Genomic DNA, 22,394 nt, shown 5'->3' with positions numbered 1-22,394 from the left:
AACCTCCAACAATGTTGAGGCAATGGAGCTCTACTTTCAGATCCAGTGATCCTCTCAGATCCAGTGATCCAGTGATCTCCCTCAGGAAGTCAAGCGACCAAGTTCAGTGCGGTGGCATGAAGGTACATCACAGGCTTTGCTTTTTGACTCCACTGTAGTGGCTCTGCTTGGTGCACTCCCTCAACAGCTAAAACATCCAAGTTGATACTTTATGCTCCTCCCTTGTCAGTGGTGGAAGAAGTACTCACAGTTCTTACTTAAGTAAAAGTATCAATGCTGCAATGTAGATATATACTCTGTTACAAGTAGAACTCCGGAATTCAAAATGTACTTGAGTGAATAAAGTACAAAAGCATTGGCATTAAAATGTACTTAAAGTTACCAAAAGTAAAAGTATAGTCATTGTGCAGAATCCAGAATGTACCATTTCACAAGTTCAAAATAGAAATCTTTTGAAAATAGCGCATCACAACTCATTGTGAGCTTGTAGATCGGCTATTTTCAAATAGCCGAAATACATATAGATCTTAAGTGGTTAATGTATGTTTAGTAATAAAAATCTAAAACTAAAAAGTAACTAGTCACTAAAGTTTTCAAATAATTGTTGTGGAGTAAAAGTACAATATTTTCCTCAGAGATGTAGTGGAGTAGTAAGTAAAAGCACTGAAAATTGGAAATAATTCACTAAAGTAAAAAATACCTCAAAATTGTACTTAAGTAGGCCTACAGTACTTGAGTAAATGTACTTACTTACTTTCCACCACACTGCCCCTCCCTTGTCTTCCCACACAGTCATAAGTCATTATTGCTCTCAAAATGTACCCCTCCCCTCCCTGCCTAGTCCCCCCACCTAAACAAATAAACGGGACAAAAACAAGAAAAAAGCCAGGCCTACGTGTACTTCTAGGCTACCTCATCACATTATTTTCAGCAGTGGAGTGGAGTAAACACAATTATTTTAGAGTTTATTTATTTTCCCACTGTGATTATTAGGCAGGTTTATTTAATCATGTGCAGTTTTAGTTTTGACCACCCAAGGAAGAAGACACGCAGGCTCAGTAAGCTATTTTGAAAATTGGCCGTTCTTTTATAGACAAAACAAAAAATCGGTTTATTTTGACAGTTTGGACGTTATTTCTCATCACCCATTTGTGAAACCTAATCCAAGCTGATCTTTAAATGCAAGGGGCCTTCCTATGAATGTATCGATTCTGAATGAACGATCAATCAATAAACTAACAGTTAAAATAAATTGCTCAGCCTTCTACTATAGCAGAACATCTGCCACCCAGCCTGGTTTATGTGATCACTGCCATATTATCATCATATTATAGGCTAACACTGCTGCAGTGGTGTGTCTCCCTCTGCACTGACTGAGAGAGTGCTGCTGGTGCTGGTGGTGGTGGGCGCAGAGCAGCAACGTGCGTGATGATGCTCCGATGACGACACGACGAGCACGGACAGAGGCAGAAGAAGATTACCGAAAGCAGATAGCCATCATCATCATCGGGTTGAGGCAGCACCACCATCCTTTCCATCCATCTATCTATCCATCCATTCGACCTAACCGGGATCCTGCGTTTTCAGCTGCCAGAGAGAGAGAGAGAGAGAGATAGAGAGAGAGAGAGTGGGTGATCTAATCCATCCAGTCCTTCAGACATCATGCTCCGGTCCCGAGGCTTCTGTGCGCTGGCGTCGCTGCTTCTCCTTGCGGGGCTTGCGGCGGCATCCTCAGATCTGTTTGACAACCAACTGGGCGACATCAATTACTGCAAAAAGCAATGCCAGATCGCCATCAAAAACAAAAGCCCCGCTAAAGTAAGTTACCCCCCCCCCGGGCTGGGAGTCTCCAGTTCTCCAGTCCCAGCCTGGGACTGATGGAGGCTTTATAATGCTGTGTTATAGCCGAGGCTGTTCTGTTCTGTTCTGTTCTGCAGAGCAGTAGTCCTGATACGTTGTCATCAACAAGCTGACAGCTAGTGCTAATGCCGTCCGACGTTTTCAGTGGCTATAGAGCGAAATGTTTGCTAATATACAGCATCAGGCTGTAGCCTATGCTATATCGACATGGCAGGTCTGTTATTATGAAATTTGATACCATGAATGCGTGTGTTTGGGTTGGTGCGTAACGTAGCCCACACTGGTCACCCATGCGCTAATAAACTGGCTCCGATTTTTCGCTGCGTCTTTGTGGACATTATGAGGCTATTTGTGCACAATTGGGCCGAAAATAAATACTTATACACTTCACTGTGTCGCTATTTTTTACCAAATGTTCTTCCCAAACTCGACGTGCATCAGCCTTTCCAATGAACTAAAGCTTTTTCAGCTAATCGTGTGAGGTGCAATTATCCACGACGAGGCCCCCGCACCTGTCTTTATGCACAGCCTCTGACTGTACGGGACTGTTGCCTTTACACAGGGCTAAATAAATAACCATATAAGGCTATTAGTCTACTAATAAAGGCTTTTGAAATACTGGGTACAACTCAGATTAGACTGGGATGGAGGCAGCTGAGGAGCTCGGCTCAGATAGATAGCTGCCCAGATGGTAACCAGATGCCTCGCCCCAAAACACGCTCGCCCCCATTTTTCTTTCGCGTACCAGCGGTTCTTGTATTCTTGTATTTGTTTTTACTGAGGAAAATGTTAGAAATACGTTTAGGGTTAGGCATAGTTTGACTGAGGTTAATTATAGGAATAGGGTTAGGTTTTGGCACCGTTTTATTGAGGTTACGTTTAGGAATAAGGTTAGGTTTATTAGGCATAGTTTACTGAGGTTACGTTTAGGAATACCAGGTGAATACCGCCGGATTTGCCCCGGGGGGGGCGACTGTGTCTTGGGGCGAGCGTTTTGGTATTCACCCAGATCTCGTCAGTATTTCTGTCAGCTCATCTTGTGTTCAGGTGTGGTTAATGTTCAGACATCATGCAGGGCAGCCTGTGCACAGCACAGCACAACTGCTGCAAAATGGATTAGGCCTGTACAGCACAGCAAAGCACAACAACTCAGCAGAATTACCGTCAACACAATATCGCTGGCGCTGCCATTATGCATCTAAATGAGTGACTTGCAAGTTGCGCGTTATCACTCTGTGTATTCTGTGTACACATTGAGTTTTTAAGGGATTATATTGAACACTAATTGTCTAGCTGTTTCCTGTTTGCGAAATCAAATTCCCCTAAATAAAACGGGGCATTGTGTGAAGGGTCGGGTCTCTCGGGTCGATGTGTGATAGTCCCTACAGACTGTGAATTATTGAAGAAACGCAGAAACGCAGACACGCTTGACACTGATATATAGAATCTCTTTGTCTCTTCTTGTTCTTGCACAAGAAGGCGCTGTTCTGTTAGTTTGCAGAGGAAAAGCAGCCAGCAGACAAGTGGAAGTTGGACTATATGCACGAGTTGGTAGAAATAGACCATTTTCTTGTGTTCATCTTGTCAGCCACACTGTGGCCTACTTTTGTGTAGCCCAGAATGTACAGTTTATGCCAAGCTTTTAATATTTAGAACTTAGTTCCACATTTGATTGAAATGTATTGGACAGTCAGGCTTTACATTAAGAACCCCCCATGTCATTTTGTCATTACAGTTCTTACAGTTCTCTGTGCTAATAAAGAGCCTAAAGTATGTCACTTTGCATAACAGTATATATCTGCTGCTATGCTCAGGCACCTTTATGTCTTACCTACTTACCGCACCTTATGTCTTACCTCAGGATACCACCGGATAGGTACTTACCGGAGAGATATCCGGTACCATGTGTAGATGTAGATCATTTGTTTATCTTTTATTGATCTCCCCCCCCCCCCACTTCTTCTTCCCTTTCTCTTATGGAAATAACAAAATCGATGGAGCTTGCAATGCACAAAAACAAATTTCACCCACTGTTTTACACCTGTAAACCTGTGCTGAGACAAAGTTGATTCTGTTTCTGACCCCCCCCCCCAATGGTGTGTGCAGGACTCCATAATGAATGCGTGTCACCGTGGCTGTCGTCTCTACTCCATTTGCCAGTTTGTCAATGGTGATGCTGGCTTCAACACCAGCCGAGAGGAGTGTCAGGGAGGTAAGACTTTACTACATCTGTCTGTTAACCACACCGTCTGTCTGTTTGTCTTTCTGTCTGTCAGCAGACTTTGTTTGTCTTTGTTACAAGGTGGGGGTGTTTATGGGTATATAGTTGACCATAGACCTGCTACCTCCCAGTTAGATTGTCAAGCCAAGTCAAGTGAAATGTTACTTTAATAGCAACCAATGTGCTTGACCTTCAGGAGAAAACAATAAAGTAGATCCATGTGGTGTTGCACACCCTGCATATAGGCCCAGCAATCTAGGTATTGGAATTTCGTCTTTTTTTCAGAAGTTTGCTTTTACAATTCAACGCGAGAAAACAGCAGAAAGATAGAAAAAAGCAAAGAAGGAAAACAAAGGAAAGGAAACTGACTTAATTTCTTTTGACATAAATGCCATCATACCACCTCTAGCATGATGAATGTTCTAAATTACAGCAACAAGAGACTGTATGAGCTATAACAAGTAAATACACACAGTGTGTTCAGTACAGCAGTGCAAAATAGCATTTCTAGTGGTAACTTAAGGTCTCCTAGATCCATACGCTGCGAAAGGTTTTTCTCCCCTTTAACACAAATTACCACCGCTGACGTTCCCTCTGCACTTGATTTTGGTGTTAGCCAGCCAGTGTGGGCTGTTGTATTGGAAATCAATCGTATGCTTTGCTTTCTTTCCAAGTCCAGACAGAAAGATGCTTTGCCTTAATGACCCCCCCCCCACCCCTCCAATTTTGATTATGCTGTAGTGAATGAATAGTCTCTGCTGGGAGTTTGGAGATCAACTTCTCAACTTCAACCTCAAGTGTATTGACAAATCACAAGTTATAGGTGGAAAAGAGTGGGTGAAATTATTTTCCGTAAAAGCTTAAACGAATTGCAGTTATTGTTGGCTGTTTTAAATTCAGCCGAAAAAGGGTCTTCTAACAAATCAGTTAGGGCCGCTGATGCTGCAGCATGCTAATATCGCTAGCTGCAGCAGCATCCTCACAGTGCGTTTTAACAGCGGGCGATCAGGATAGTATTTTCCGGAAGTGCATTATATGTCTATGAGAGCCGGCAACTACTGGCGATAGGGCGAAGTGGGCGGGGGGCCGATGAAAGATGGATTTTCTTTTTCTTTTGGACGATGTCGCCCGGCGATCGCCCGAGAGTCGCCCGCTGTTAAAACGTACTGTCAGACACAGACTCCTTCTTGGCTAGTTTGGCAGCTCTAGTGTTAATCAAACGACTCGCCTAGTTATTTGATATAAAGTCAAGTTTTGAGGAAAGTAATGGGACTCCGATGGGTATGGATATGAAGGAGGGAGCAGAGGGAGAACACATCTACTCCTCACTCTGCGTTTCCGGAAGTTTTTTCCAAAAGATAATCATTAGAAAAAGAAAACGTTATATAGCAAAACAACAATATCAAATATATGTAAGGTGTGTTCTTAAAAATGTTAAATAAGGCAGAGAGTAATGCTTAATTTATAGTCAGTCGTACTTCGGCATATAAATAAGTAAGTTATTAAGTAGCCTTGGGAACCAACTCTTCCTTAGCCATGTGGCCCATAGGTCAGTATCTCCAGTTTCCGTAGGCGTGAGGCGGCTTGATGTACAGGTACATCCCCCAGCCAAGTACACCGCCTGGACTTGACACTAGTATGTCCCAGGGATTTACTCCCAATCCAGCCCTTGATGCTGAGTGCCAAGCAGGGACGGATTTAGTCCCATTTTTATAGTCTTTGGTAGTAAAACCCGGCCAGGGGATTGAATCCCAACCTCCCAATCTCAGGGCAGACACTCTAACCACAAGGGCACTGAGCTGGTTACGACATATTATGATGAAGTATATAAATCACCCACTTATGATGTCTCTCTTGTTTTTGTACATACGGTATATCATACACTAACAACCTGCACCTCACTCATTTACCCTCTTCTTCTCTTTTACCCAAATAATGATGCATCTCTCTCTCTCTATCCTTCTCTATATTTCTTTCTTTTTCCTTTATATATTCACTCTTTCTTATCACCTTCATGCATCAAACACACACATCCCGCCTTTTCTCTCTCTCTCTTGCTCTCTCTCTCTTTTCTCTCTCTACCCTGTCTCTCTCCACCTATGTGCTTATTTTTTGCACCAGGTTTTACTTCTATTTCTACAGTTAATTTATATATATTTATAAATATTTTTTAGCTATTTCGTGTTGTTGCTGCAATGTCGAGGAGTTGAAACCCAAGTATTTTACTGTCTTGCCTATATGTGTATAATGGGATGTAATGTTAAATCTATACCTCTCTCTCTCTCTCTCTCTCTATCTGTCTCTCTATTCCCCTCTCGCCACCCCCTCTCTATTCTTCTCTCTCTCTCTCTCTCTGTCTCTCTGTCTCTCTCTCTCTGTCTCTCTCTCTCTGTCTCTCTCTCTCTGTCTCTTTCTCTCTGTCTCTCTCTCTTTCTCTCTGTCTGTCTCTCTCTCTCTCTCCCCCCATCTTTCTCCATCTCTCTGTCTATAACTGCCTCTCCAGCCTGCCAGGAGGCATACGTCAAGCTCTTGGAGCAGGATGCCTGCAGCACTGGTTGTGCCAGCCAGCCCTCTGAACCTGAGATCAAGAGGAGGAAGGTGAGAATGCTCATTGAGCATCAGCCAGTGGCTCTGCCCCACGTCAACCACAGCCAGATCCATGTTGTTCTTATTGTTGTTGTTGGCACCCACACCAGTGAGCAAACAAACTCATGCAGTGCACCACACAAACAGTAGCACCTACCGCACGCGCGCACGCACACACACACACACACACACACACACACACACACACACACACACACACACACACACACACACACACACACACACACACACACACACACACACACACACACACACACACAGGTAATGTTTTTTATTTATGTCCACATATGATCAAAAGTTAAGGGCATACAAAGCAAGTGGGTGAACAAAGCAACAGTGCGTTGACATATTAAAGATACCACAGCAACATATCCAGTAGGTCTACACCATAGACTGTATAAAAAGAATGGACAGCGTTACGCCCCTAGACTCTACAGACCGCAAATGAAGCCGATTGTTCAGCAATTTCAAATCCGCCATCTTTCAATATCGCGTCATATTGTCATATCCTGCAGAATGAAACCAGACCATTATTGGTTGGGTAGCTTGTCAATCAAGAGCGGGGGCGGGGAATGAATGCTATTGGTTGTGTAGCTTGTCAATCAAATCATCCCGCCCCTCCTAGAGCATAACCTACTTTTATCGTCAATTTTAAAATAAATGGGACCATAGTTTACCAAAACGCATATCATGATGATTGAAAGGAGACTTTAAACTAGCGACTGGAAGTGTATAGTATTTATGGCAAGCTTTATTAAGGTAAGAAAATCTAGTTTAAAGTTTGTCAAAAACCCATCCACTTGCGTTAAGATAAATTCTTTCCGACACCAGCAGGGGTAAAACAGCGAAACTACAGGCCATTCATATGAAGCTTTCAAGCTGGGCCCTTGGTCTACACATAAAATCCTCAGTGTTAATTTATAGTTTACAAATATAACCAAATGGACCCATAGGGGTGCACATTTGTACACTCTGTTTTAAGTTAACACACATGATTGATGAAACACATTATAAGATTATAAGAGGCTTCTGCTCGACAGCAACGATTTATGACAGCCAGGCACCAACAATAGCCGACACAGCGCAAAGCCACCACACATACACACCTGTACACCTCCCTGCCCTGATGATACAGTGTTCTGTCTAAACCAAACATGCAGTAGCTTGCCCCATACACCTGTACACACGTCCCTGTGCTGATGATCCAGCGTTGTGTCCTATCCTGTGCAGCTGAAGGCCCTGACCCACCGCCCCAAACAGCCCTCCGTTATGGAGGCTCTGAGCAGCTGGTGCAATGAGATCGTCAGCTCCGCCCAGAGTTTCATCTCATCCACCTGGACCTTCTACCTGCAGGCTGACGATGGCAAAGTGGTGGTGTTCCAGGTGAGAACGCCCTGGGGCTTCGCAATATGACTTCAAACCAATATCATGGTTATTTCAAACTTTTGCCTCTCTTATGATAAATGAACGATTCCGGAAAAAACGAATAGTGAAAATAGCAAATCTACAGGCTATTTTCGCAATCTTTGCATGCTACCATTGTACAACGAAGCATAATATAGGGCTTAGACTAATCGATTTAGTTGATTATCAAAAATCTATTAGACATTTTTTCATGTGGATTTGTTGTAAAATAAAACTTGTTTCTTAACCTACAGTATAGGAGCAAGATTAAGGCCTTATGTGCCACAAGGCACGAAGTGGATAGGTAACAGGTAATAAGAGCAAGATTAATTCGGTTATTGGTTCTAAATCCCGGTTTTGATATATTTACGGATAATTGCCCAGCCCTAGAATTCCCTCCATTTCAATGTGTCTTACAGGCAAGGCATTGTGCCAGTGTGCCTTGGTACAAAGTGTTAATTTCTGACAGGATCAATATTGGCTTACATTTTGTTCTATAGCTGTATGACGTCAAACCTCAAAAGATGGCGCCACCAGTCCATTGAACTCGATGGACGGGGGCGGGCGCTTGCTCGTTCTAAATAGGATAAATGCTTAAAGCTATGATGATCAGTTGTAGAGCAATGTTATTTATTCCAACAGCATTTCCTAAAGGTTTAAAATAATAACATTTCAGAAAGGGGTTGTAACTGTGGAATTGTAGGATTTAGCCTAGCCACAGGATTCTCAATGCATGTATTGACAGAGTCAGAGGCTGCTGACTGAATGGGTGTAGATGTGTCTGTTTTGACATCATAAAGGAAATAACCAAATGAACAAACAAGATCCCATAAGGTGTGTCTTGGCATGTTCTTGGTATGTACAGTCTCTCTCTCTCTCTCTCTCTCTCTCTCTCTCTCTCTCTCTCTCTCTCTCTCTCTCTCTCTCTCTCTCTCTCTCTCTCTCTCTCTCTCTCTCTCTCTCTCTCTCTCTCTCTCTCTCTCTCTCTCTCTCTCTCTCTCTCTCTCTCTCTCTCTCTCTCTCTCTCTCTCTCTCTCTCTCTCTCTCTCTCTCTCTCTACACATATATATTTATATACTATATGGCGCCTTGGAGTTTGGGTCAGTGCCACTGCCAACACATCTTTGGAGTGTGCGTCTGTGAAGGTTGAGTGAACAAGGGCACATGGCAGGGCGATGGTGACAGTGTATAGAATGGAATACTACGCAGCCCAGAACAAATGTGACGCTACTTTAAAGTGTTTTCAAAATGTCCCACTTAGTTGTGTCACTACCCCAGTAGCATGTATAATTCATAAGATGGAGGGCTAGCTGCGGTGAACTTACCCAAGGGTGGAAACACAACTTCAAGATTTAAAGGGGAAATCAAATACATTAAGGAACAAAGTCCTTGGTGAGGTTAATAGGAATGCAGTTCAATCTAGACTTTTAAAGGGGAATTATAAAAGACAGACTGTGTGAATAGACCAAAGACAGACTTATTGCTCTGGGCTGGTTGATATACTTATGTATTACTCATTTAATTTGCACTTTTCCACTTAGGCCTGAAGCCAAATTTAAATAATGAGAATTCCTCACTGGCCACAAGGCTACCCTGCCATCTCCTGTGAGTTTCAAAACCTGGACTGGAAAACCTATATTATATTTTTTTTATTTAGAGGTTTTTCTCAAACCTGGTCTGGAAAGTGTGGTTAACATAGGAAGTTGTGCAGTCTGCATATAGTTTCCATACCTGGCTTTTCTCAAACAGCTGGTCCCGGGACCACAGTGGATTCTTGATCAGATTACATTTCACTGGAATTTCTGTTCATTAGAAATTAACCATATGAAAGAGTTCAAATGACTATTCAGATGAAAGAATTGTCACTGTCATGACATTCCACCTACATTATAAACATGTATGCATACATACTGTATATTTATATTTTCATATTTCATTTAATCGTTATTTTATGTTTAATGTCTATGCTTACTCTTATAGGCAGCCAGCTTTTGGATTATATCTTATATCATTGCTGTCGGGTAGAAACCTTGTGTATCCATATTTCGATTTATGGTTTTTCGTAAATGAATGCCCCACTTCGTCATACAGTGTCAATAGCCAATTTACAAGCTCACAACGCATCGCAATGACGCAGATCTACAAGGGGAGCTTGTAGATCTGCTATTTTTGGAGAATTTCCTTTTTGTGAAAGTGGTTTAGTGGTCCTGTGGGTTTTATAAATATTGAACCAATGAAAAGTTTTAACAAGAGCTTGTGACTAAATGATAACTAAATTTGATCTATTGGAACACAGGTTCTTTTTTCCATTTTCTGAAAAGTTTTTATTATTAGTTTATTTTATTTCTTTCATTTTAGAGGTATTAAAAGGGTCTTAAATGTCCTTAAATTGTCCCTTTAGAAATGTGCAGATACCCTGTATGCACTTACCGTATACTTTATGTTGGTTTGTTTACTGTTGAGTGAGAAAACAATGTCGCACATTAAGCTAATCATCTGGGGACCCCCCCCCCAAATCATTTAGGGACCCCCCTGGGGGTCTCAACCCCCAGTTTGGGAACCATTGGACTAGACACACAGTGGCAGCATAACGTGAAATTAGCAAACTTTCTTTAGGTTCTGGTGGTGATGGATGGGTTTGTTTTATGGCAGTGACATGTTAGCTGAGGCAGCGAGTGGGAGGCCGGTCTGGGGTGGGGTGTGGTGGTGAGACGGCTAACCGGCCTGTGTTTAGTGGGCAGCTGGCGTACCGCCACTCACTTGACAGAGTGACTCTCCGGGTACAGACACAACAGAAAAAGCCCGGCTAACTCCGAGGCACGGCCGAGGGGGAAAACCAAGCCACCGCCGCCAGATGCAAATCATGCAGTGTGGACATCCATAATAAGTGGGGGCATCAAGTCGAACCCGTGTGTGTGTGTGTGTGTGTGTGTGTGTGTGTGCGCGAGTGCGAGTAGCAGCTCTATATGAAGCTGTGAGGCGAAATAAGTTGTGTGTAACCTCAAAGCATGGCGATGCACAAACAGGAAGCCATCATGTATCCCAGCAGTAGCAGTTTGTTCAGATTATAGTGACATTTGCAGTCAGCTCTCAACCATAATCCTGGATTATGGGAAAACAAAGGTTGCTTGAGGTGATAGAAGGTCGGATCAGGGAAAGAAAATGGTGTCCTATAATTCAAGAGAATGTGGATTAAATGCATTCTCTTTTATTACATTTAAAATGTTTGCAAAAAAAGGGATGAGACCAAGGCACTCTTGTGGAAAAGTTACAAAGCCTTTAATAGTTTGGTTAATGCATAGCAGGAATAAAAAATGCACATATGCATTGCGGCAACGATGCCTTCTTCAGGGCGACTGACTAAACAAGATTGCAGAACAAACATGGCTTTTATAGGACATGACATCATAGGCTCATTACCATACAGATTGGTGGCAGGCTAAAAAACCACACCAAGTCAAATTGTAGAGCCTTACAAAACCCACCATAAAAACCTAACATATACCACTTAAAACACACACAAAAAGAAACAAAAAGAAGAAAACAGTCTGTAAGAAAACAAGAAAAGGCTATGTGTTTCACAAACCACTGAGTAGAAAATGACATCATAGTAGGTTCAGCACGTGACCAGAAGTGAGGATAATCAAGCCACAAAAGTCGCAGCATCCTATACATTACAATAATTCCAACCCACCCCTTAGCAGAAAAGAACAATTATAAAAAAAACTTGAGTAATCTATTTCCTCATTGAGACCTGGAAACGCCATAGCTTTGAGTTTGAAAATCCAAAAGGTTTCCCTTTGTAAAAGGTGTTTGAGTCTATCCCCACTCCTTCGGGAATTGGGGACCACCTCAATCGCCATAACCTTTAGGGAACTTGGGCTGCCATGGCCAGCCTGTCTGTAATGTTTAGCCTTAGGGTACTTGTCATTACATGTCCTGGTGCCATAAACATGTTCAGACACCCGGTCCCTCAGTCTTCGTTTGGTTAGACCTACATAAATGCATCCACATTCGCACTCCAACCTGTATACCACATCATTTGTGTTACCATTGACGAAACGTATTGATGTAATATGTTCCAGGCCCATGAGTGTCCTTGAACATATTAGATTTTACAATTTGATGACAATAGCTACAGTTGCCACATCTGCGATTGCCTGTGGGTTTGGAGAGCCAACTCTGCTTTATTAAGGGGACCAGGTCACTGCGTACTAGTTTGTCTTTTAAGGTAGGTGCTCGTCTGTAAGAAAAAGAAGGAGGCTCTGTGAACATATCACATAAAGTAGGGTCACTTTGAGTGATGCTCTAATTACGTGTTATAATGTTCTTAACCCGGCTGCCTCTTGGCTGTATCGAGTGACAGAGTCAATTTGTTTTGGTTTTTGAGGCATACATGAATGCTTTAACAGTCTGAAATGTTTGTTGACATTTTGGTTGAAAATAGCTGTTTCTCACCCATTCACTCCTCTCTGTACCGGCTTGTTATTCAAGCAAATCAGCCTGTGATATACTGCAGTGATAGGAGAGGGTATTGGACAACATTGATCTGGTTACTGACGTCCGTTTGAGTTCTATAATGTTATGGCACTCTTCCACTGCATAGCACTGGCTCAACTCCACTGGACTCGCTTTTGGGACGACATACATCGTTTTCCACTGCAGATAGTACCCCTTCAGTATCAGTGGTGCAAAGTACATTTACTCAAGTACTTTACTTCAACTCCCCTACATCTCAGAGGCAAATATTATACTTTTACTCCACTACAATGTTTTGAATACTTTAGTTAGTAGCTACTTTGTAGATTTTGATTATTATTACAAAACATTACCCACTTCAGCCCTATAAACATTTCGGCCTAGCCGATCTACAAGCTCACAATGCGTCTTGATGCGACGCATTGTGAGCTTGTAGATCTGCAAGGATTTCAAAGGATTTTTTACAAATTTTATACATTTGAAAACTTGTGAAATGGTACTTTTACTTTTTTAATCTAGTCACTTTTGAATACAGGACTTTTACTTGTAACAGAGTAATTCTACAGTGTGGTATTGATACTTTTATAGTAACTAATGTGAGTACTTCTTCCACCTCTGTAAAGTATGGCTGCTCGTTAACAGCAATCCCTTGCTTGGGAGGAGCTAAAGAGCACTCATGTGGCGCAGTGGTAAAGTGCCTGCCCACCACCGCGGAGGCTAGGGGTTCGAATCCACCACGGTGCATCCAGCTTTGTCGAGTGTCTGCACAGTACGAACTCAATTGGCCCGTGTTCGGGCGAGGGAAGCCGGGTGATATTTGTCACTGCACATACTCCTAAGGGCTGTGGCGGCACCTGTTAGCAGGGAGTGTTGGGCGGGAGGAGTAGGACAAAGGGAGGAATTAATTGGCATAACGACTAAATTGGGGATAAAAAAGGGGTAAAAAGAAAAAAAAAAGAAAAGAAAGAAGAAGGGAGTTAAAGAACAATGGCGACTGCAGTCCAAGAAAAACAGATTCCATGCAGTGTGTGGGGAGTCCGCCGTCAAGCAATGACGCTAGTGACAGTTCTCTCTGACCAGTCAGGATTCTGCAGTGATTTCACATGCCCTTTGGGTATTGCCTCAGCTCGCCTGGGCTTGTACCCCTGACGGAGGTGATACCATAGAATGACCACCAGGTGTTGTTAGGTACTGCTCATTCCCAATTGAAAAACAACAAAGGTAAGTAGTCAAGTGGAGTTCCGCCGATACCATGCAGTGCCATTAGTGAGCTGCCTTGCAGAACAAATTGAATGTATTGTTGTTCGCGAATACAAGGCTGAATACACGGAGTGAACTTCCTACACCGTTTTGTTGACAATCGCTGTGGCCATTTTGCTGGAATGATTTCTAAAGAAAGACACACTCAAGAGAATAGTGAATTACAGTCACGAGGCAAATGGCAGTGATGTAACGGCAGTATGTAATGCTTGAAAGTTTGAGCCTGCCTGGCTTGTCAAGCTGCAGTGTCAATGCAACATCTCACTTTGTTAAATCATGCGCACATCCTGGTGGAGTTTAGTGGACCAACCACATAATCACAATGTCCGTGGTTTGAAAGCAGCTTTGAGACCCATTTTCCATGTAACACCCCCCCCCCCCCCCCCCCACCCATGCGCTCTTTCCCCTCCTTATGATAGCTATACTGTATATATGGTATATATCACAACTGTAAATATCGTAATTAATACAATGGAAGAAATCTGATTAAGAACAGTGTTTTTCAACCTCAGGTTTATTGGACTCTCTGAGGTTGCTGGCAGGGGTGTGATGTCATCAGGGACAGTGGTTCTCAAAGTGAGTTCCGGGGGTCCTTGGGGGGTTCCAGGGGGTCCCCAGCAAAAGTATAGTTAATAAAGCAATCATTTTAACCACTTTATTCATTTATTTGTTGGCTCTGCTATCGGCTAAAATCTGCTATTTTTTATATCGAAATTGTCAATTTCGTCTTCGGCCCCTGGCATAAAACCTTTTCATATTGACACTATGCAAAAGAAAAAACCCCCGGAAGTCTCGCTAGACAAGATTGAAATCTCGAGATTTCAATCTCGTCTAGCGAGACTTCCGGCTTATTATTTTTTTCTTTTGTTAAATAAAATAAAATGAATGGTAAACATTTTTAAAATCTATTATAAAGTTATTTGTGCTTTTACTTAAAGGCTATCAATTGACATTTTAATCAAATTTAAGTTTTTCAAATTGATCAGAAGCTTTTGCACTTTTTGACAGAATATGGGTCAAAACATTGGTAATCGGTGGTCTAGGTCTAGGACTCTCCGAAATTGGGATCGCCATCCGACCCAAAAATGTGGTCGGGCTCTAAATACAACACAGTGCGGTACAGTTACAGTGTAGAGTATAGTACAGCACAGTAAACAGTACATTATACAATCCAGTGCAAAAGGACAACACACCCAAGCCCCCAACACAACCCAATAAGGAAGTAGGATTCCTGTCTAATTGTTTGCCCCCCCCCACCCCCCCACTATCCCTAGTCTCTCTCTGTCCCCCTTTCTCTTTCTTTCTATCTCTCTTTCTCCCTCTACTATCTCTCTACCCCCCCCCCACCGCCACCACCCCCAAGCCAGAGGACCTTTGGCATCCCCTTTACTAATGCATTACAGATGCAGCTCTCAGACCCAACTCGTTCAGATGGCGAGGTCTCCCCAGTCTGCAGCCAATGAGAATTATCCTCCTCCTCAGTTGTGCTCCTCTCGTCCCCTGGCCTCTCCTTTAGTGGTGCATCTGGTTTTAATGCACAATGCGGAGGAAAAAAAAAAAACATTGCTAGCTATAGCAGTAATAAAACCGGTTGTGAAATAACTTTGACAACGGCGAAAAGTTTGACGTTCTGTAAATATTTTGGAAAACGAACTAGAGCTTCCACATTGACTGAGTGCCTTTCAAGCGGAGCTCAAGATTATTTTTTTTGTCGTCAATTCACTTTACGCAAGTGTACAGTCGACTCGAAAGCATTTCAGTTGGGGTCACGGTGTAAAATAAAACACAAGTGTAAACAAACCAGTGCCGAAAACACACGGCAGCCAAGTGGTGCAGTGCAGTTTAAATCCAGCTCAACAACATGGTGTGTTTCAGAAACATCTCATGCTATCGCCAAAGAGGTACGAAGCCATGAATGAATTTACTTAATCATTACACAGGATACAACATATTGACCATATTCACATGGCAGCCATTTTGCTCTCATGTCACAGTCGGGGGATGGGAAACCCTACCCAATGATACTTAACCAATTGAACCTCAGTATCCCTAGTCTGGGGGGAACATTTGGCAAAAATTGCCGATCTACAAGCATTGCGACACATGAGCTTGTGGATATGCAATTTTCTTTGAATGTTTGGAAAAGAGATTTGGTGAGTAGAGGACTACTACATTGATCCAATGAACCATCACAAATACTAAAAATATTACTACTGTGTATGCATGTACTGTGTGTGTGTGTGTGTGTGTGTGTGTGTGTGTGTGTGTGTGTGTGTGTGTGTGTGTGTGTGTGTGTGTGTGTGTGTGTGTGTGTGTGTGTGTGTGTGTGTGTGTGTGTGTGTGTGTGTGTGTGTGTACGTGTGTGTGTACGTGTGAGTGCGTGCACATGCACATGTGTGGCTACATGAAGGAGATAGTGTTTGCATGTATGTGCAGTTGTGCACATCAATGCTTCTTTGTGTATGTGTGTGGTTTGCTGAGGCCAGCAGTAGTATTGTGACTGTTGGACAGGACTGCTGCTCTAGTGGAGCGAGGGTCAACAGAGGGGAACTAGAATCCTGTTTTAATGAGTTCTCCAGGGATCCAGACACACAGTGCATGTAATGAATGGTGTGTGTGTGTGACTGTGTGTGTGTGCGCGTGTGTGCGCACGCGTGCGCACGTACTGTATATGCTTGTCTGTGCATGTTTGCGAGGGGTGTATCTTGTGTCTTGAAATAAATGGTCCCCACTAATGCAAATTAGAATATCGTTGCTGTCGGGCAGAAACCTCTTATCTCCATATTCTAGCTTTTTGTGTTTTTTCTTGATCATACTACAGTGTCACACAAAAGCATCAAAAGTAGCAGATCCACGAGTGCGAAGCGACGCGTTTTGAGCTTGTAGATCTGCAACCTTTGAATTTGAATCCTGAAAAGTAACAGTTTTGGACATATGAGGGTTTCCACCCGACAGAGACGATTTTGGTACCATTTTTATTTACACACACAGCCCTCCTCTGTCTCTCAGAGGAGGTGGGTTTCTGAACTGTCCACAGCCCTCCTCCGAGACAGAGTGAGTAGACAAAAATGCTGCCATATTATAATGACCTAATGCGTATCAAACCGGAGAGAGAGAGAGAGAGAGAGAGAGAGAGAGAGAGAGAGAGAGAGAGAGAGAGAGACTCCCATAGACTTCCATTGTAAATGAAGAATATTCATATACTGTAATATTCAGTATTACATTATTTATTGCGAAAACCACTGTAGATTTGGAAAGTATTTTGGTGTGCTCAGACTCAGAGAGAACAAGAATGCGAAAGTAATGCCTGCCATCGGACGACCAATCATTTCAAACACTTAACACACAGGTATAGTTCCAAATATTGAATGCTCATACATGTCTCCTGCTTCCATAGCCCTTCATCAGGATCACAATGAGGGAGATGGGTTTTATAATTTACATTTCATTTCCTTTTATTTTGTTTTAATCTCTTTTGTCCACACCCCTGAGGTGTGATGACACCTATGTTTCTGTTTCCTGTCACTGCCTCACAAATACGAAAAGAATGATAAATGTGGAACTGTCTGCTCTTTGACTAAAAGTGTTTTGTACTGCATTTTAGGTCTTATTTTGTGTCTGTAGCAAGAATGCACTTACAGTATAGCATAACTATACCATAGTTGCACCAATGTCAACAAGACAAATTGCTGTGCAATCCTTTTATTTGCCATATCAAGTTACGCTGCTTCTGTTCTGAGATTAAAATTATGCTCATCTCTCCTTTGCTGTCCTGTCAATATGGAGTTTATCCAACTCCTGCTGTGTATTTCTCAGTTCTGTTTATTTTCCCATCCAACTATTCTTAGCTGGAGCTTCTCTGTGGTGCAACCACACTCCGTTAAACAGACCCATTTTCTGTCATTTTTGCCGGTGAATTCTATAATTGCGGCTATTGCTACTATGCTATAATTGCTACTTTGATGGCTGAGTGCGTTTGTTGATGCTATTTCCGCAGAGTCAGCCAGAAATGGAGTACTCTCTGCCCGAGCTGCAGGCACCTCGCTCCAATGTGGCCGACAAGCCCTGGCCACAGGTCCACTCTCACACCCTGGGACCCCACGGTAAGAATAAATAACACACTCACATGCATGCACACACACACACACACAGATTAGTCACCCTTCTCCGCCGCTCCCCCACTGATTTTTTGAATATTGTTTACCTTTCTCCACACACCCCTGGGATTGCGCTTGGCTCTGTTTGTAACCTACAGCCAAGGGCTGCATTTTCCCCCTGCCAGGTTCACTACTCACTGGCTGAATACAAATCAAATGCAATCAGTTTCATTTGAGCGGCGCTGAATTGTGTGCAGGTGTGAGAGGTCACGGTGAGAAGGGAGGTGCCAAAGCAGGAGGCAAAGGAAAGCACCCCGCGCAACATCCAGACGACCCCACCGCGGAGCATGACTTCCTGGGCTGCATGTCAAGGTGAGCTTGGAGACCTTGCTGGCAACGAGGGCAAAGGGCTTATCCTGCAAAATGACCCAGTAAATACTTACCAAACTGTTTAGTTTAGTCCTTTAGCCAAAACTAGCAGCACTTAGAACTTTAGCCAAAAATAGCAGATCTACAAGCTCACAACGCCTCGCGCTTGTGAGCTTGTAGATCGGCTATTTTTGGCAAGATGTAGAGGGAAAAAAGAGCAGCAAAGGTTTATCTGAAACACAATTTTATACAATATAGAGGGGCTCACTGCTTCATCTCTCTCTCAGCTAGGGGGTCCTTGGCCTGAAAATGTTGAAGACCCCTGCTTTAGTCAGTTACTGTGGAAATATATGACGGTGTAATAATGTTTATCCCCACTAGCGATAGAATGACAATAGCCAGATCCCAGTCCAGCCAGCCAGATCCAGATCCTCCGTCCTCCTGTGTGTGAAATTGTGCCTTCATGCTCCACAGAGGATGAGGATGACCCCTATGGTTTTGGTGACCCCGTGGCCTTTCTGTTAGCGCCACCCCCGTAGGCCATCATTTCCACTTTGAAAAGAAGAAGTCTTCCAGGATATAGCTTTAATTGAGGACATTGTTTCTACCCAACACGGGCCTTCATCAGGTGATGACCTGTTGACCTGATGAAGACCCCTGTTGGGTTGAAACGTTGTCTTCATTAAAGATATATCCTGGGTGCTTCATTGCAGTGTGCAGACTTCCCTTCTTGTTTTTTATTGTACGTAATGTTGTCCAGCACCTGTGAAAATGTAAATGTTTTTAAATGTGTGTGCTTCGCCCTGGACTTTACACTTTCACTTAAGATATAAAGACAATAAAGACATTAAAAAAAAAATCTTGTATAAAGCGCTCACAACAAAACCCTTTTGGGTGAACATTGCTGTTTTTTATCAGAATTGACAGCACACGGAAACACTGCTAATCGTAAGTTACTGTGCCTGTCTAAGACAAGTCCCTAAGTATTAGCGTATAGCCCTATCAGTGTATTTGTATATATTATTCTTCATTATTGTCTTTCTATTTTATTTTGTATTTTCTTGTTTTAATATTTTTTCGCTGCTTGTACCTGTACTAGACGTTCAGGCCGCTACGCGGCCCTCACTTCTAGTAGCCTGGCCCGCACATCGGAGACAGAGACAGTAGAGCGTGTAGACGTTCATTATCCGTGTGTGTGTGTGTGTGTGTGTGTACCTTGTACTGGTTACATTTACACTGTTGAGTGAAACATGGATAGCCTGTATATGAACACTGAGGATGTTTTTACTTCTGTTGAGGGATAAAAGAAAACTTCTAATGTCACTCCCATCTCACAGGTATACTGCGCTTCATTTGGCTTTGAGGCAGAAAACAAAATGTAATTTATAACTCGGAACAAATGTGTGTCTGTTGTATGAGAGGAAAATATGCCCTGAAACCTGCAGTGGCAAAGCAATCCACGTCGTTAAATACCAGCAGTTCTGTCGCGTTGACTTTGGAGAAAAACATCTTCACTGGTAGCGACATAGTAAACAATATTTACTTAAGTTACACAGATTGACTTTTCAAAGTGAAATTTATGGCTGCTGTCTGATGCCAGAGACAGACCTATAACCTAGACAGGTGTAAAAAGCACTTCCGCATAGACGGATTTCCGCACGACGTCATCACAGAGCAGAATGCGCAATCTGCGCATGCTCGGGGGGAACGAATTGTTGCGCCGTTCACTCTGTTGTTATGTTCAGGAGTTAGATAGCCATAATTCTGCTATTATAGGCATAATAGGCATAATGCTGCTATTATATACAAACAGATCCAACTTCTGACAAATCATTTTTATTGAGTAAACAAGGTATTACAAACTGCATAATTTAATCTACTTTCATTAAACCCGGTGAAGATCATTTGTTTTATGAATGGACATTTGACCAGAGCTGCTGCGGGTAATGGCGCCCTCTATAGGCTACCCCCGGATCTGCACGGTCATATCCTCTCATGTTTACTAACAGGAAACCTGTCTATACGTCACAGACTATTACTTGGACACATGAACATTGAGGATTTCACTGCATGCCGTGTTGTGTGTGTGTGTGTGTGTGTGTGTGTGTGTGTGTGTGTGTGTGTGTGTGTGTGTGTGTGTGTGTGTGTGTGTGTGTGTGTGTGTGTGTGTGTGTGTGTGTGTGTGTGTGTGTGTGTGTGAGAATGGAGGGATGTGCTTGTGGAGTAGTTGTGCGCTACTGAGCGAAAATGTAATTTGCGCTGAGAAGATAATAGCTACAATCTGCGTTATACTCCCGACCTGTGGGAGGCAGCAAAGGGCCGTAAGGCATGCAGTGTGGAGGAAGCTACATGAAGAAGATGGATAGATGCAAATGAGGCAAAATATGGCCCAAAGAACGAATCAAAATGTATGCTGAGCAATGAAAAGTACACAGTCCAAAGGCTAGAGGTATGATCGATTTTTCGGCCAAATGTGGCGGGAATTGGACCGGTGGTCTGCTGGAACATAGCTGCAACATAGCAGAGAAAACGGTAACATGCCAAACTCCGCCCCGCCCCTTTAACGCGATTGTATTATTATAGATAGGTCAGTGACAAATAAAATCTTGAATCTTGAAAGGTTTCTCTTAGAGGAAAGACCAGATGAAAAAAATGTGTGCGTAGGTTTTTGTTTTCACTCGTCCATCTCTACGTCTTGCTCTGCTTATACCACTGTGTTCCTTTCCCATTCCTCCTCTCTCGTCTCCACCGTTCCTTTCTCCAGGCGTTCGGGTCTTCCGCGGTGGATTTTAGCTGCCTGCCTTTTCCTCTCCATCATGGTCATGCTGTGGCTCAGCTGTGCCAGTCTGGTCACCGCACCAGAGCAGCACATGAAGACACAGGTATGTACACTATATACTGTTTATATTTATACAATGTACAACGTGTACTTTATATCAATGCCTTCAGAGCAACTTGGTGGCTGAACAGTAGACCGTAGAAGGCTGCGGTTGAACTGGCCAGTCCCCAAGTCTGAGTCTGTGTAGCTGTAGGCGTGAAGCAGTGCATTACAGAAATAAATAACATACTCGCTCAGCCAAACTTCCCCATGGATAAATAAAGATCTTTATATATTAAACAATAGCAAACCACAGGTTCATATTCCACATAAAGGTGCAGTTACAGTATTCTTTTCTATCGCAATACTTTGCAGGATTTTATTTTTTACACCGCCACCGTTGGCTGTCTTTGTTTCCTTCTAGTTGAGTATAAATGGAGATAAAGAGTATCTGGACGATGCCCACAAAGTCAACCCTTACCACCTGACTCCGGTGATTGCGGTCGCCATGAAGCCATCAGAGGAGTGCCAGGAGGCGGGCCCACTGCCGGTCAAGGTTGACCTCGACAAGACATGTGTTTAAAAGGGACTAAATGGGGGAAGGGGTTGGGGGGGGGGCAACTTAACTTGTGTCCCAGGGGTAAACACCCTGTCTAAAAAATCCACTCCTTGATCAAAGGGATGCACGAGAAAGGAAGACACACGTACGCACGCACATGCACACAGACAGGCACATGCACACAGACAGGCACACACACACACACACACACACACACACACACACACACACACACACACACACAGTATTCACCACCATCAGATCTTGTTTTGTTTTTTTACATTTATAATTATGTTTATAACGCATGGCACTCCTGTACATACTTACAGATCATGCTGTCATTATATATCTGATCTGATATGACGGGCTCCGTCAGCCGGCTGCTCACTCACACCACGCTCAACCTCTCGTGGTACAGATTTCATAAAGTCATTCCATCCTGGGAGCCGTATCGCTATAGACATTACCGCTACGCTCCAAAAGCTTAGTGATCAAAGCGCTCACTGCTTATCGACAGGACACCATAAAGCAACTAATAAATGTGACTACTTAAAATGTCTGCGAGCCATGCGGGAGTCAAGGAGAGCAGTTGAATTAGGGCTGAAAGCTTTCAGGGCGCTTTTTTTTTTTCATGTCAAGTGCAGACAGGAGAGGGCACATGCTGAGATTCAATTTGGAGGTGAAGTCATTCTCACAGACAGTTTGGATTGATTGGTGGCT

At 43.1% G+C, this 22,394-nt stretch overlaps 1 protein-coding gene across 1 annotated transcript; it reads left to right on the top strand.

Moving 5' to 3' along the window:
• Positions 1 to 1,625: 1,625 nt before the first annotated feature.
• On the top strand, positions 1,626 to 21,698 carry tmem59l (transmembrane protein 59-like; the record flags this gene model as incomplete). The annotated part of the gene is made up of 8 exons (XM_084067468.1): positions 1,626 to 1,818; positions 3,967 to 4,072; positions 6,585 to 6,679; positions 7,919 to 8,071; positions 17,829 to 17,934; positions 18,186 to 18,300; positions 21,062 to 21,179; positions 21,540 to 21,698. The coding sequence occupies exons 1-8, from the start codon at positions 1,663 to 1,665 to the stop codon at positions 21,696 to 21,698; spliced, it is 1,008 nt and encodes a 335-aa protein (XP_083923594.1). The 5' UTR covers positions 1,626 to 1,662.
• Positions 21,699 to 22,394: the final 696 nt, after the last annotated feature.

Source organism: Gymnoscopelus microlampas (assembly GCF_963454915.1).
Source record: "Gymnoscopelus microlampas genome assembly, chromosome: 9".
Taxonomy (NCBI): domain Eukaryota; kingdom Metazoa; phylum Chordata; class Actinopteri; order Myctophiformes; family Myctophidae; genus Gymnoscopelus; species Gymnoscopelus microlampas.
The sequence above is the reverse complement of the archived record's forward strand: the minus strand, read 5'-3'. Positions and strand labels throughout refer to the sequence as shown.